The following is a 17270-nucleotide window of genomic DNA, read 5'->3' on the forward strand; positions in this document are numbered from 1 at the left end:
TGTTAGCGAGGTACCTATAGTGCATGCATGTCTTGAGCTTTGCTTCCGCTGTTTTTATTTTCGTGTATGCATGCCGGGGTGGTCTTTGTCTCCGTGTTTCAGTATTTTTCCTCTTCCGTAAGTGCTCCCGTTCGGGTAGTCCGGGTGGTTGGGGATATCCGGGCGGGGTGCTTACAAACTCAGTCATAGAAAATTGTCTATTTATTTAAAATCTTATCTTTATATCTTTATTCTATATATATATAATATTAAAATAGGATAGTTAAGGAAAGTATTTTGTCAAGTGTCAATGAATGGTGAATTTTTTTCTTCAAAAACTTGCATTAAATCAAATGAGTGATTAATTAATTATTAATAATAATTATATTATAGTCTTGAAAATGTGATATTTTAACAAATCCATAAAAATTATTTAAGGTTGTCAAATGCTTGGGTTTTCCAATACTAATTAATATTTAAGGTATTATATTTTTAAGACTATGAAAAAAATCAAAATTCATATTTTTAAATTTTTGTTATTATTAAAAAATTTATTTTTACTCACATTTAAGAATTTTAATTTATATTTATAATATAATAAATAGAAAATAACAGACGTTTTTGAGTGGATATATTATAAGTTTTATAATATTTATTTATAAATAAATATAATATAATAAATAAAAAAACTTATAAGTATTTTACCAAGTGACATATTTAATATGTTAATTATTTTTTAACACATGAAATATCGGTATATTGAATTAAGAGTATTTTTCATTAGCATATTAAATAGCGAATAATTAATAAACTTAGAATGTGTTTGATTACATTATCTAGAATTTAATTCTAGATAATGATTGCCTAGAAAATAAAAATCACTCCACTCCTTTGAAAAATGAATTCCATGGAAAGAATGTTTAAATACTTGTATCATACATATTTTTCTATAGAAAAATTAAGAGTGTTTGATTGTTTTCATAGAAAATATGTATAATAATTATATATTTTTTATGATAAATGTGTGTAATCAAATATACTCTTAGTATTAACAAAAAATATATATTTATTAATTATATTAAAATTATTTAAAATAACAAATTTAATCTCTTATTTTTAAATTAAACTCTCAAAATTCTATGTTAAATTTACTTATGCTAGTATATAATACTCTTAAATTTACGTGTGGGATACCACACGGTTTACCACTAGTATATAATAGCAATACAAAATTTACTTATCTTTCAAAATTCTATGTTAAATTTACCCGTGCTTATGCTGCGCTGGCCGACAACGGTATCCCAGCGCTTAACAGCTCTCTCTCTCTCTCTCTCACCAAATAGTAACAGTGGATAAGCCCTCTCTTGAGATTCGAGACATTCATTCTGCTCTCAACCATGCGAGCTCTGGTTCTTGGGCTTCCATCCCTCAATCCCTGCAATTGCCGGAAACAACAGTGCAGGAAGCTGTTTACCAGAACACATGGGCTCGGTTTCTCAAACCCATCTCGGCTAGAAACCATGTCCTCTTGTCGAGCCCCACCCAGAGTACAAACAGATTTTCAAGCTTTTGATCAACTGGGTGTCTCTTATGTACTCGGTTATAGGTGCGTAATTGAAATTTCTTAGATGGTTTTGGCTTGTGTTCTGTGTAGGATTTTAGTAGTATCCTTATGCAAGCTGTTGAAGAAGATTACGAGTTGAGGCAAATGAAGGATATGGCTGCGGCTCGAAAGAGATGGGAAGCTTTGGTATTTTCTTACTAATCTGTATAATATCGTGAATTGAGATTCAATATCTGATGGTGTGCTTCCCAGGTACTTGATTTCTTAGATTTCTTTTGTTAATCAGGACTTAATTTCTTGGATTTCCGTTCTTCCAAACACTATGTAGAAATGCTATTTTGGGTATTTAAACAAGGGTGCCTTCGAATTTGGCGTTGGGGATCTGTAATAGATTGATTTTTATTAAATTTTTATTTCCACGTATCATCTATATTGTAGAAGTGGAATCCAATCCTTTATCTCTAATGCAAAACCGGTGGACGTGTCTCTGAATTTTGGGTGGTTTAAATCCGTATCATGGATGTGGCTAAGTTGTTGCCTAAGCTAAATTTAATGTTGACAGTTCGTAGCTTTTGCAATTTGGAGTAGCATATACCCCATTCTTCAACAATTTACAACTAGAGAAACGGAAAAAAAAAAATGATGGGAGGAATCTGAGATTTTGAATACACTGCCATATGCATGAAACTAAAGGCTGTGTGATGCGGGGCAGCCAGGCAAAGTGCAGAATGTAAAGAGAGAGAGAAGAGAGAATTGGGGAAGGAGGAGGAGAATTAGAGTGGAGAAGAAAGAACTCAGCAAGGAGGAAATCTCAAAATTATTCTCAATGGTGCTGATATTTGCAACTCGGATTGAGGGGATAGAGGGGATAGAGGGGGAAGGGGAGCCAATCCCCTTGTTTTGAAGAGGTTTAAGAAGAAGAGGGGAAGGGACAGCAAGGCAAAGTGCAGAATGTAAAGAGAAAGAGAAGAGAGAATTGGGGTTTGAGCCTCAATTCTCTGATTCCCTTTCCCTCTTCTTTTTAAACCTCTTCAAAACAAGGGGATCAGTTCCCCTTCCCCTTGCATCTCCTCAATCCAAGCATAGGTGCTCTGAAACAAGGTGCTAAGGGGGTGGGGATAAATTTCCCATTTTGCTTTCTACTTTAAAATAGAAAGGGGGGAAATTCCCCCCTTGGTGCAAAAATCATTATCCTATTCTTGATCAATCAATCTATCAACTTTAATTAAATCCATAAGGCCTATTTATAGGCTAAAGATAGCTCAACTTCCTAAAAAACCTAATCAAATCTTACTAAAAATAGCAAGTCATACTGAAAAAAAAAAAACCTAATCAATTATTTTCTAAAGTAAAAGGTTAAAACTATGGATTCTAAATCAAAACTAGAACAAATTTAAAATTAAAATCATATATCCTGTCACCATGCACAATCCTAATTACTATTTTAATTTTAAATTTACTCTATTTTCATTTATTGGTTTGTAAACAACATAAAAGGAATTCAAAATCTGCAGTACTTATTGGTTTCAAGTATCATTTTCATAAAAGCACCAGGTGGACATTTGGTCAAGGCTTTGATTTTGTCAAATTGCATGTCACCTTATCATACTGTTTTCTTGGAAGGCTGTAATATCTGGGTAGGAAGACCTTGTAATTTGACTATTGTCTTGTTTAAGATTGGTTTTAAGTGCATGTATTGTTGCGCACATACTGTTTAACGGTCTTTTGATATTTAGTTACTTGAAATGGACATGGGTCAGATTTATCATATTACATCTTGCACGCATATGAGTGCTTTGGACAATGTATTTTCCCAAAACATGCATGCATCTTTTGCTATTCTAAAACATGGGATTTAATTGTGCATGGCTATGAAAAAACTGCCCTGAAGTGTGCAAATATATATTGTTAGTTCATTATCTTAGCTTCGAATTTTGTGATTTATCTATTTCATGCAGGTTAGGGAAGAAAAAGTCAAAGTTCTGACACCGAGAGAAGCGGGCTATGCAATTCAACTATCTAACAAAACCTTATTAGATGTTCGTCCCTCTAAGGAGCATGGAAGGGTGAGTGGTTTTTCTTACTCATTTACTTTCTTGATTAAAGTTATATTTTTTGGGGAGTCTTCTGTTTTCTTGCTTGCTGGTGCTCAAGGCCTTACTGCCAAAGTTGGTTGTCTTCGTAGCTCTCCAACTGTTGATTTATTATGGGACATTGGTAATGTTCCTGTATACGTATGATTTTCAAATGTCTAAAGAACAATATTTTAGTGTTGCTGTTAATTATGCATGATATTTATATTTTCTATAAATAATAGGGATCAAATAATTCTCTACATTCATTGTCTGATTGGTTACTGTTGTGAAAGAATGCCTTGGTAGCTGATAAGTTGCTGAAACAGGTTCAAATAGATAGCTTTCAAAACTATCTCTTAGCTGGTTTGTTAGAGAAAATTTAGCAGATAAGGATTAATTTAAAACTCCTAAAGTTTAGGCTATGTTTTTGAATTATTTGATTAGTCTTAGCTGCAGTTTGTTTTGATAGTTATCTCCTATAATTGAGGAAGTATTTGAATAGATTGTTAGATAAGGATGACTTGTGTATTTAAACAATCTATTGAACTCAATAAGTGAGGTGATCTTCTTCTTCCGTTCTATGCTTTCAAGTTTTAGCTAAAATTCCTTTACTACTATCTGTTTTTCTTCCTTTGCTATCTGTTCCTAAGCTCTATCCTTCACGAAACCAACAAATTGGTATCAGAGCCAATATTCTTGAGGTGCCTATGAGATTGAGAGAGAGTTTGATACTATCAAGCTGTTTTTCATTAGTTTTTCCTGATTAGCCTAATCATCATGCAATTCGAAGCACCATTCACTGCTATAGCACCGCCGGTGTTTCAAGGAACAAACTATCAGATTTGGGCTGTTAGGATGGAGGCTTTTCTAGATGCAAACGATCTCTGGGAGGTGGTTGAGGAAGATTATGAAGTTCCTCCATTACCGGACAATCCTACAGTTGCACAACTTAGGAATCACAAGGAGAAAAAGCAGAGAAAATCAAAGGCAAAGTCGTGCCTATTCTTTGCTGTTTCCCCAACCGTTTTCACAAGAATCATGACTCTGAAGACAATAAAAGAAATCGGGGATTTTCTCAAGAAGGAGTATGAAGGAGATGAGAAGATCAAGGGGATGCAGATATTGAATTTAATCAGAGACTTTGAGCTGCAATGAATGAATGAATCAGAGACCATTCAAGAGTACTCCAATAGACGTTTAGAGATTGCAAACAAAGTGAGATTATTGGGAGGAGAATTTGCAGACACGAGGCTTGTCCAAAAGTTGCTGGTTTCAGTACCTGAAAGGTTTGAGACAACAATTTCAACCTTAGAAAATACAAAGGATTTGTCAAAGTTAACCTTAGCAGAACTCTTGAGTGCTTTTCAAGCACAAGAGCAAAGAAGATCTATGAGGCAGGAAGGAACTATAGAGGGAGCAATGTATGTAAAGTCTCAACAAAAACAAAGTGACAAAGGAAAGAAGCAGGAGAAGAAATAAGTTGATGCAGCTAATGGGAAAGCAAGTAGCAGTGGGAAGGAGGAGTATCCTCCATGCCAACACTATGGAAAGAGGGGTCATCCGCCATATAGATGTTGGAAACGGTTGGATGTGCAGTGCCACAAGTGTAAACAATTGGGGTATATTGCAAAGTTTTGCAAGAATAAGTCTCAACAAGTTGTAGAAGCAAAGGTAGCAGACCAACAACAGGAGGAGCAGCTATTTGTTGCAACAGGTTTTGCAACAAGAAGTCCGGATGAAAGTTGGTTGGTTGATAGTGCTTGTTCAAATCATATGACAAGCAACCGTGAGTTGTTCAAAGTGCTTGACAAATCTGAGTCTACCAAAGTCAAAATTGGGAATTGTGATTATATGACAATCAAGGGAGAAGGCACTATAGCCATAGACACTAGTGCAAGTACAAAAATGATCTCAAATATTCTTTATGTATCTGATGTGAGCCATAATCTACTAAGTGTTAGTCAGGTACTTGAAAAAGGCTTTAAGGTTTTATTTGAAGACAAGATGTGCTTGATACTTGATGCTAAGGGGTAGAAATTGATGTTCTACCCTTGTGTTTAGTTTTGATGATGAAAAACATCTATTGGCTTAATCCCAAGTCATGAGTCAAGTTTATGGTTTTCAACAAAAATCAATTTCAAATACTTTGTTAAAATGAAAACCAAATGATTTATATTCTTATACATGGAGATTGGCTCAAACATGTATTATGATGAAATCTCCTAAAATGATTTTTCAAATTAGGTTTGAAGTTGTTGGTCAAGATAGAGCTAAAATTGTTGTAAGGCAAAAGACCAACTAGAACATAAATGTGTTTGATGAAAAACCAATATTAAGTATGAAAAATCATTTATGTTAATCTCATATTTCAAAATAAGCTTTTCATATTTTGAAGCATGCATGAAAGGTTTTGGCTTGAAATTTAAATGTATGAAAAATCCTTTAGTTCATGCATCATGTTTTGAAACTCCTTTTGGTAAGATTTTTAGTATTTTTCTAAGTTTGGAAGACTAGCATCTTATAAGGAGACATATAAGAAAATGATTTCATTTTGGAAAACTATCTCTCGGTATTTTGATATCTTCTATCCATTAGTGCTAAAACGATTTTTAACGATTTTTTCAAGAAATGGAAAGTGTATATCTTGGAGGTGGTAAAATCGCAAAATCCTAAGTTTGTACTAAAACCCAAATTCTACTTTCTTATTCTTATGGATTTTGATTTTTTAGATATTTTTATTGAATCCAAATGGGGGGTATTTTCTTATTTATATTTATGTATTAAAGTAAATGGAAGGTAAAATATAAATAAAGAAATGTAAATAAGTTGTACTGTATGTATATTCTGAAGGATGGCTTCATCTGTCAACAGATGTCTCACCATCTGTCGACCGACTCTTTATTTTTTGTCCATTTGTCGACCGATGCTCTTGCATCTGTCGATCGACAGAATGCCATTCAGTGATGCTTCAATAGTATGCACCATCTGTCGACCGATGCCTATGCATCTGTCGACCGGCAGAATGCGTGCACAAGCATCTGTCGACCAGATTTTAAATATTTGCTAATCTGTCGACCGATGCCTTGCATCTGTCGACCGTTTGTGTCGCAAAAACCCCAACGGCTAGTTTATCCACTCTCCCAAAGTGGATTTCCCACTACCAACGGCAAGATTCGTGCATGGGCTTTCAAGATACTATAAATACAAGTCAAATGCATGATTCAAGCTGACCAAGAGATTGCATTACAAGCTCCCAAGTGCCAAGATCATTGTTGTGCTTCATTGGTAAATTCGCTCTCTTTTCAAGGCTTTGTATTTATTGTGTTAAATTCATTATCAAGCCTTGTCTTTATATTTGAGAGAATTTGTAACTGAGAATATTGTTTCTCAGATCCTCTCTTATCTTATATCTCTTTGTATTTTTCCTAGCTTGTTTGGCTAGAGGGACTACATTGCTTGTAGGAGGATTTTGATTCCTAGCTTGTTGTGCTAGAGAACTTGCTTATTGAAGCAAGGGGTTGAATACCTAGCTTGTTGCTAGAGGGCTTACTTGTTTAAGCAAGAGGTTGTATTTCCTAGCTTGTTGTTAGAGAGCCTATCCGGAGAGATATGAGGTTTTTAGTGGATTGATTGAAAAATCCTCAGTGAGCAGCTAAGGTAGTGGAGTAGGCTTGGTTTAAGCCGAACCACTATATATCGTTGTGTCTCTTATATGCTTGTGCTATTTCTTTCATTTATTATCTCAAGCATTTCAATAATTCTCACTTGCTCTAAAATCTCGATTTTCATCAAAAGGATTTTCAAGTTCAATCAAATTTTTAAAACAACCCAATTCACCCCTCTCTTGGTGTTGGTGCCATTGCTATTCAAATCTAAAAGAAATTGTTCAAAGTAAAGATGGGAGGTAAATGCTTTCCTTTAAATCCAGTGAATGATGTGCAAGTGGCTCAAATATCCACAATCAGCGCTACTGAATTGTGGCATAAAAGTTTGGGGCACTATCATCATGAAGCTGTGTTTCAAATGAGCAAAAAGAATTTGGTGTAAGGTCTGCCACTATTAGATAAAGAGTTGGCAGTTTGTAAGGCTTGCCACTATGGGAAGCAAACAAGACTTCCATTCAAAGCAGCCTCGTGGAGAGCAAAACAGAGATTGCAACTCATCCACATTGATCTCAGTGGACCAAAACCGGAGGCATCTCTAAATGGAAGCAGGTATTACATTGTTTTCATAGATGATCTAACTAGATTTAATTGGATTTATTTTATGAAATTCAAGTCGGAGGTAGCTGGTATTTTCTGGAGATTTAAGACATGGATAGAGAATCAAAGTGGGTGTAAAATTCAGATGCTAAGGTCTGATAATGGGACCGAGTATACTTCAAACCAGTTCAATAAATTTTGTGAAGCAGCTGACATTGAACATCAACTCACTACTCCTTATTCTCCACGACAAAATGGTGTAAGTGAGAGGAAGAACAAAACAATCATGAACATAGCTCGATGTTTGATGCATGAGAAAGGATTACCAAAGAAATTTTGGGCTGAAGCAGCCAGCACTTCAGTGTTTTTGCTGAATAGGCTTCCTACTAAGGCTGTGCAAGGGTGAACACCTTTTGAGGCCTAGTATGGTTATAAACCTTTTTTGCAAAACCTAAAAGTGTTTGGATGTGTTTGTTTCTCTTATATTCAACAGGTTAAAAGGGACAAGCTTGATAGGAGGGCTGAACCAGGCATTCTCATTGGGTACAACAATGTTTCCAAAGCATATAGGGTGTACCATCCTCAAACAAACAAAATTGAGGTGACGAGAGATGTGCAGTTTAAAAAGAATCAACAGTGGAACTAGAATGAAAAAGAAGGAAAGAATTTTACAGCACCTCTATCAAGTGAACAACCATTAATGGAAGATGAAAACATTGATGATTTTCTTGTTAAAGGTACAAGAATGCTGTCAGATATTTATCAACGTTGCAATTTAACCTTGTTAGAGCTTGAAAGCTTTCATGAAGCCAAGAAAGATTCTCACTGGATGATTGCAATGGAGGAGGAGCTTAGTATGATTGAAAAAAAAACACTTGGGAGTTAGTTGACAGACCAAATGATAGGAAGATTATTGGAGTTAGATGGGTGTTCAGAACAAAGTTAAATCCTGATGGCTCGATCAACAAGCACAAGGCTAGATTGGTGGTGAAAGGCTATGCACAAGTGGCTGGAATGGACTACTTTGAAACTTATGCACCAGTGGCTCGTTTAGATACAATCAGGTTGGTGTTTTCCATTGCAGCTAAAAAAAAATGGAAGATATTTCAGCTTGATGTCAAGTCAGCCGTCTTAAATGGCTATCTAAAGGAGGAGATTTTTATTGAGCAACCGGAAGGATTTGTTGTTGAGGGAGATGAGAATAAGGTGTACTTGCTTAAGAAAACTTTATATGGATTGAAGTAGGCTCCAAGAGCCTGGAATGCAAGGATTGATGAGCATCTCCTAAGTTTGGGATTTAACAGAAGTTTGAGTGAACCTACTCTTTATACTAAGCACTCTGCTACAAATTCCTTGATTGTCTCACTCTATGTAGATGATCTCCTGGTAACTGGAAGCAAACTCAAGGAGATAGATTAGTTCAAGTTGGAGATGACGAGGGTATTTGAGATGACTGATTTAGGAGAGATGTCTTATTTCCTTGGCATGGAAATCCAACAATTCCAACATGGTATCTTCATTCATCAGCTGAAATATGCCAAGGAGATCCTCCAAAATTTTAAAGGAGGAGAAATGCAAACCTATGAGTACACCTATGGAGCAAAAGGCCAGATTATGCAAAGAAGATGGGACTGAAAGAGCTGATGAAGCCGTTTACAGGAGTTCTTGTGGGCTGTCTAATGTACCTTACAGCTACAAGACCTGACATTCTTCAAGCTGTAAGTATGCTTTCAAGATTTCTACATTGTGCTTCTTCAAAACACTATAAGATTGCAAAAAGAGTGCTGAGGTATATTAAAGGAATGCTTGATTATGGTGTTCTGTTTTATAAGACAGAGGAATGCAGGCTTTATGGTTTTTCTGACAGTGATTAGGGTGGATCATTGGATGATATGAAGAGTACTTCAGGCTATTGTTTTACAATTGGCTCGAGGGTATTCTCTTGGAGCTCTAAAAAGCAAGAAATCGTGGCTCAATTCACGACAGAAGCAGAGTTCATTGCTGCTACAGCAGCAGTGAATCAAGCATTGTGGCTAAAGAAATTGCTAACCGATTTAAACCTGGAGCAAGAAGGGAGTATAAAGCTGTTTGTGGACAATCAAGCAGCCATAGCTATCTCGAATAATCCGGTATTTCACAACAAAACTAAGCACTTCAAGATTAAATTATTCTTTCTCAGAGAAGTGCAACAGAAAGGTGAAGTCAAGCTATTATATTGCAAAACAGAGGATCAGCTGGCTGATTTATTCACCAAGGCTCTACCTAAGGCTAAGTTTGAACAGTTAAGATCAAGATTGAGAGTGTGTTCAGCAGCCGATGCAAGGAGGAGTGTTGTGAAAGAATGCCTTGGCAGCTGATAAGTTGCTGAAACAAGTTCAAATAGATAGCTTTCAAAGCTATCTCTTAGCTGGTTTGTTAGAGAAAATTTAGCAAATAAGGATTAATTTAAAACTCCTAAAGTTTAGGCTATGTTTTTGAATTATTTGATTAGTCTTAGCTGCAGTTTGTTTTGATGGTTATCTCCTATAGTTGAGGAAGTATTTGAATAGATTGTTAGATAAGGATGACTTGTGTATTTAAACAATCTATTGAACTCAATAAGTGAGGTGATCTTCTTCTGTTCTATGCTGTCAAGTTTTAGCTAAAATTCCTTTACTACTATCTGTTTTTCTTCCTTTGCTATCTGTTCTAATATCTGTTCCTAAGCTCTATCCTTCACGAAACCAACAGTTACCATCTGACTATTGTACTTCATATTCCTGTTTTGAAGGCATGGGTTAAGGGCTCAACATGGATTCCAATCTTTGAAGTTGACAATAAATTCGATGTTGGAAATCTTTCTAGACAGTTCACAAACTTCATAATGGGTACAAACAAGTCTTGCTATCTTGTCCTTCTATAACTACTATTTGTCCTGTTTGTAGACCTTCTAGCCATTTCAGTTTCTATGCTGCGTTGCATAATATTTCAAATGAATCATCAGAGGAGATTATTGGTAATTGTCTATAGTTACAAACAAAATGGCACTTGCTTTTTTCATTGGAACAACCAATTTAACTTCAAATGTTAGTCACTTGTTAGATCCTTTTTACTAGCACAAGAACTTCCTAGGGGCTTCTGGAGATATCTCTTCAAATTTGTTACATCTATCACCTTTTCCTTCCCCCAATAAATCTTCAAACTTTTATGATCCTGCAGGTGGTTGGTGGAGTGGTGTGCCAACATTGTCCTATGATGCGTACGCCGTGCACTATTATTTTTCTTCTATTTTAGTTGGCATTGTTTGGTATCTACATATATATATATATGTAGACATATTATTGGTTTATGTATTCACTACCTCCCCTTTCTTGCCCTGCAGCCAATTTTTATCAAAAGTTGAGGCAAAGTTCCCAAAAGATGCAGACCTTATTGTTGCATGCCAGAAGGGATTAAGGTGAACTTTTACTTTGAACTGGACTTCCATATTCTTAATAATCAACTACTATGTTGTTGCGGTAATTTCAGAAAAAATTTATTACATTTTATTTTGAGAGACTGTCTTGCGATATGGAACAATTCCATTGCTCACATTTTTGTTCCTTATGGGCGCTATTCAACTCAGAGCTTTTTCGACAGGATGGCTCTGAATGCCATCAATCCCAGCCATATTTCTTTATCCTTGTTTTACTCTAGAGTTTGGGTTCAGGCTTTCAGTAGTCCATTTATTTCTGATCGTTGTCATTAAAACTGAATTTATTATTGTACAATGTTTTGATCTGAGTATGCATAAACTGTTGATGGTCTGCCTCCCTAGGCAGATCCTCGGGTAATAAATAAATGATTTGTTTTCCAATCACTACTCATTGTTAAATCACTTCCAACCCGCCAAGAGTTGACATTCTTTACATAACCAGGATCCATCTATTTTTTTTTTAGTGCAGTAATAAAACTTAGCAAAACCACCTTTCTATACTCCCTACACCATTTGGCCAAGGCCCAAGGGAGAACGGATTATACAGAATGTTTCTTTTAAGTGTTATCACATATACCGTCCATCAAAATGCATCATTAAAATACAAAATCCCCTTGATGAAAATCACCCTGGCTGAGTACTCTTAACTTCAAAGCCGCCATTTTTCTTGTGGTTATAGCGTGAGAGCATAAGATCAAGCAACCTCTTGACCTTTTGCCTTAGAAACACCAGCTTTGTTAGCTAGCACATTCGAATACGTGAATGGTGAAGCTGAATAAGGGGATTTAAGAACATACTTTGAACATGCCATACAACATGCCTGAAATGCAAACTAACACATAATCCATACCCATATATATGCATGCTTTAGAGTTTATTTAAAACCACTGACCACCCCTAGGCTTCTAGCCATTTCCTTAGACTCTTTATCCAATATGAGCATCCTATGCTAACATAGGTTGAAATCCTTCAGCCAATGGGGTGTTTACTTCCTTTAAACATGCATGACCACGATATATGCTCTTTGAAAGAAAAACATAAAACTCATGCTGTATGCTTCAAGAAAACATAAAATCAAGCGTATAAAACTTGATAATGTCAAAACCTTTTGAACTCAATATATCCCCTTGCCTTGATGTTTCAAACCTTGAAACTAGCTGAAATTCACCTTTTTTCCCCATGGAGGTTCAACTCTCTCCCTCTTTCACCCTTTCTGGATTCAGCTAAGCCAAATTATGGAATGGAAATGTCCTCTTCATGTGTATATCACACTTGTATATGCATTTCAAGGCTTAACTGTAGCCGTTGATCAAGTTTTTATCCAAGGGTTCTACTTACCTGTTCTCTGCATGTTCTCAGCTGTTGATTCCTATTCAACGGTTGTAACTTTTATCTTTTTTCCTCTCCTTTTATTTTACTCCCCTTGTTTACTGATCTGCATTCATCAGGCAGATCTCTGGCAGCTTGTGAGCTCCTATATAATGCTGGTTACACAAACCTTTTCTGGATTCAAGGGGGCTTCGAGGCTGCTGAAGAAGAGGTATTTTAATGTTTCTGATTTGATGCTTGAAATTTCTCTCTTCATGTTCTTCCTATGTCCTTTTTCCCCTACGAAGGACTTTCATTCTATGCTACTTCATATGAAAGTGATTCTAATATCAATTGGATCAGGATCTTGAGAGGGAAGGTCCCCAGCCTTTTAAGCTTGCTGGAATTGGTGGAGTCTCCGAGTTCCTTGGGTAATTCCTGCGACATTGTTAATTATTTGTGGGGGTGGGGGGAGATTGCAAAATTGGGACTAAATTTCATGATGCCGTTTTTAATTGCTATTCTTGGGTTACTGTCAGTTTTACTGATCAACAAAGAGCAGCTGCCGCTAAGGAGGGTTGGGGCTATCGATTAGTTTTCTCTGCCCGACTGGTAACCTTCCCTTCTAGGCCTTTTTGAAATGAAACAGTCAAGACTGTTTAAGCTTCTTTCCTCGAGTATTTGTCTTCTTTCCTTCTTTCTGTTGCAGGTTGGAATTTTTCTTCTTGCGGATGCCTTGTTTATTGGGGCTCAGCAAGTCGGCCGTTATCTTCAGGATGTAAGATCTCACTGAGTTCTTGTGACTAGATCTAAAATGAAACTAAAACTAAAAAAAAATCAGCAAGCTGAAAATTTTGAGTTCCAGAACATCTAATTAAGACCAGAGGCTTTCTGGCATCTCAATTTTGGAAGCCAGGAGTGCATGTGTTTGTTTTATATTAACGTGTCTTTAAAGAAGAACTGCTTTTCATTAAAATATTTTAAGAACAATATTTGATTATGAATAATTTACGCTCAAGCACAGTTCTTACATATGTAGAACAACTCCTTATTTAGTGTACTTCTTCCACGAGCATTAGATATTATTAAGCTAGCAGCATCTCTGTCTCAGAATGAAGCTTTATAGTCTCACGGCCATGGAGTCGCAACAGCAAGAAGAGGTTTCTTCTGTGGATGGCGACTCCAGGGCGTTCGGCCATATCTAGTTCCTCCGCCTTGGCTTGACCAGGCAACTCCCAATCAAACTTGTCCGCCAGATTTGCCAACACAAGCTCGTTAACAGCCATAGCGACCGAGATTCCCAAGCAGCCCCTCCTGCCGGCTCCGAACGGTATCAACTGGAAGTCGAGCCCCTTTGAAATCAACATCCGAATTTTCGAACCTTTCCGGCCTGAACTCCTCAGGTTCGTCACACACGGCTGGGTCTCGTCCAATAGCCCAGGCGTTGATCATACCTGTCGTCCCTGCAGCGATGTCATAGCCCATTACTTGGACATTTCTCTCTTGCTTCTCTCGGGACTAGTAATGGAATCGGAGGATGACAACGGAGAGTTTCTTTGATTGTAGCTTTCAAGTAAACCATCTTCTCCAAGTCACCGTTGGTTATCTCTGGTTTGCCCTTGAGAATTTCCCTCACTTCAGTTACTTAGGGTTTCTTAAGAGTTCTGCCATTGCCCACTATAGGAGTGTAGAGTTAGTATCAGTTCCAGCTGCGAAGGTCGTCTGCAACAAATACATGATATGAATACCTCTGAATGATGATTAATCATGAACCCCAAGGTGGAAAGAATATGGAATTGATTCAAGTTTGAAGCATGGGAGCATTAACGTAGCTATCATAGAAAAAGATGAGAGAGGAGATTTGATGCCATCTCTATCAATAGACACGCCAACGCTTTCTGCAGTGTATATCCGAAGCAAAATATCAAGAAAATCCTCCGTTCCGTCACTTCCCTCTCTACCACCATCCTCACCAATTTCTTCCCTCAAACGCCTCACTCACTCTTCGATCACACTTTCAAGGAATTCATTCATCTCTTTGGCCACCCTCTCGATCTCACCATCTACCCCATTGGCCATTGAAGCCACGCAAATGAGTCCCCAACATTGATCCGACCTAATAGCGTAAGAAACTACTTCAACAATCGCTTCACTTTCTCCTCACCTTCTCCATTGCCATACTTCTCCCGAAAATCGCCTTGATTATCACATCATTCGTAAGCGAAATGAATAATTTGCTTAGACTCACAGGCGATGACGAAGAAGACGTCTCTCTGATCTTCTCCATCATGAGTCCCACCTTTTCCACTCTTACTCTATGGAATGACTCAACTCTCTTTCTACTTAGAAGCTGGAGCACGAAAATGCTATTCAGCTACCTCCAGAACTCACTATAGGGTGCCACTGATACATCATTTCCATTGTTTAAGAGTTTCCTAGGAGGAGGGGGAGACAATGAGAGGTCGACTGGACCGGCTGTCGGAGATGGAGACGATGGATGCCAAGTGGTTGACAAGACACGGTCGCCAATCAAGGTTCACTATTCACACAGACCTAAGACAGTGGCCAGCAAGAGAGAGAGCGCTTGCACCATTACCCCTGCCAACGCTAACTGTTGCCAGCCCCTTCCCTTCCTTGCCGCGACAATAAATGTGGGCGAGGTGAGTAGGGCTGGTTCAAGAGTTGGTGGGGCCTAAGACAATAATTAATTTAGTAGCCTTCTAACAAATGATAAAAATTATTAAAATTTTTGTTTCTTACTTTTTGAGATGTAAAATTATCATTATCAAGCAATTTTAACTTTTCTACGTTATAAAAGAAATCAAAATTATCTTCACAAATTTTAAATTGTTCAAATCTATTTTAAAGAGAGAAAATAATATGGTCAATTAAATATGTAAAATAGTTAATTTTAAAATATTTTTCAATAGATAATTTATCTCCTCATTTTTATTCTCATCAAATTATTTTTCTCTGTGCATTTTTCACAAAACTTTGATTTTATATTTATTTACTTTGCAATTTATTTAGTAAAAATTATAGAAGATTTAAAGTCATTTTTTCTATAATTTATTTTAAAAAGAAATAAGACATTTCAAGTGATCTATTATAATAACAATGTCCATATCTTTACATTGTAAATATTTACTAATCGTATTAATAGCAACAAACAATATATCGTATCAAATAATTATACTTAACAAAAATTTAAAATTTTCAATCTCATACGTTGGTACAAAAATAGTTTCACTTAGGATCCTCACTAGTTTTTATTTATTGATATAAAACATCTCTTATTTGTGGATCTTGAAATTTTATTGTTTTAACACTTTTAATACAATTTTTTCATCATGTTTGTGATAGTGGCTTAAGTGTCAAATTAAAAATATGATCTTGTAAAAATTTTTATCTTTTTGAAGAAGAAGAAAATAATGTGTATATGCATTGTGTGACTCAAAAAAATGTCATAACATCAGTACATGAATTAGATATATTACAAATAATTATATTAAGATTGTGACAACTGCATGCTATATAAATTTTCTAGAATTTATATCTAATAATTTTTTTTTGCACACTTTGTTGGTTACCTTTTATATTATATCTATTATCATATCATTGTCCTCTCACATTATTTATATCAAGTTTAAATTTTTTTATTTTAATATATTGTCTAGATATATTATTCACTTTTAAAAAATCTATAAAATATTTTTTTATTTTTATCGAATTTGTTAAAATATCTACACATCTTAATATAAAATATATTTATTTTTCACGACATGTGTGGCGTATAATCAAGTATAATTAAAAAATATTTTAATTATTTAATTATTATATTTTTTATTTTTAATGCTAAAATATTTATCAATTCATTATGTATATTATGATTAAGGTAATAGTTATGGATTTCTCTATTTTGAATGCGTTTAAGCTGTTCTTGTATTATTGAATCAACTCAGTAATTATTTCAATTAAACTCAAAAAATTTCTACCATTACCTTCTCATTTGTATCATAAAATGTCAAAATTATTTTTTGAAAGATTTCTTACTATAAAAATAATTCTTATTAGTACATTCTTTTAATACTATTTTATTTATTTATTTATTATTATAAATATTGATTAATTATTTTATTTCTATGTAATCTTATCTCACATCAACCCAAGTGTTTATATTTCATGGCTTTTAAGTTTGACACATAAATTTTGTCAATCTGCACACCTTTCATTTGAAAATTGACTTGTATTTGATTTCAAACTAAATAATTTATAATAATAAAAATTATTTTATCTAATATTTTTGAATATACTAGCATTTTTTATCATGTTTTTCTCCATTTGGTAAATTTCAAATGTAATGAAATTGTAGAAAAGTGTCTAGAATTTTTATTTCTTAAAAATTTTAAAAATGTCTAATTGGATTTTTCTCAACTAAAAAATAAATTAAGTCTAAATTTTTTCATTGTACCAAATCATAAATATTTTTAATAGTTATTTTATATTCATCATTAACACTTTTATTCTTGTAGATTAGAACATCTTTTTCTAAATTTTCATCATATTTTCAATATGTTTTTGATAAATTTGAATTGTTCTCCTAAAAAATTTATTCATAATTTTTAATTATTTTTTATTTAAATCATCATTTGATTTTTCTAACATTTAGTGTTTAGTATTAATAACAA

General features: G+C 35.0%; 1 protein-coding gene and 1 pseudogene across 1 annotated transcript; one reads left to right on the forward strand and one right to left on the reverse strand.

Annotated features, from left to right (window-relative positions):
- The first annotated feature begins 1263 nt into the window (after nucleotides 1-1263).
- LOC127795205 (rhodanese-like domain-containing protein 11, chloroplastic) lies at nucleotides 1264-13488 on the forward strand. Its single transcript, XM_052326741.1, has 10 exons — nucleotides 1264-1526; nucleotides 1634-1729; nucleotides 3502-3609; nucleotides 10591-10687; nucleotides 11019-11058; nucleotides 11182-11256; nucleotides 12727-12814; nucleotides 12946-13013; nucleotides 13122-13194; nucleotides 13292-13488. Exons 1-10 carry the CDS (start codon nucleotides 1377-1379, stop codon nucleotides 13373-13375), a joined length of 879 nt encoding a protein of 292 aa, XP_052182701.1. The 5' UTR covers nucleotides 1264-1376; the 3' UTR covers nucleotides 13376-13488.
- A 179-nt stretch (nucleotides 13489-13667) lies between these two features.
- On the reverse strand, nucleotides 13668-14869 carry LOC127794295 (cytochrome P450 71A8-like; annotated as a pseudogene).
- Nucleotides 14870-17270: the final 2401 nt, after the last annotated feature.

Source organism: Diospyros lotus, chromosome 2 (assembly GCF_014633365.1).
Source record: "Diospyros lotus cultivar Yz01 chromosome 2, ASM1463336v1, whole genome shotgun sequence".
Taxonomy (NCBI): Eukaryota; Viridiplantae; Streptophyta; class Magnoliopsida; order Ericales; family Ebenaceae; genus Diospyros; species Diospyros lotus.

What these genes read in the sequence shown, in the direction of transcription:
- LOC127795205 (XM_052326741.1), top strand. Translation starts at nt 1,377, where the DNA reads ATGCGAGCTCTGGTTCTTGGGCTTCCATCCCTCAATCCCTGCAATTGC. An exon ending in CTTGTCGAGCCCCACCCAGA is followed by an intron (nt 1,527 to 1,633) that starts GTACAAACAGAT and finishes TGTTCTGTGTAG; the next exon opens with GATTTTAGTAGTATCCTTAT. An exon ending in CCTCTAAGGAGCATGGAAGG is followed by an intron (nt 3,610 to 10,590) that starts GTGAGTGGTTTT and finishes CCTGTTTTGAAG; the next exon opens with GCATGGGTTAAGGGCTCAAC.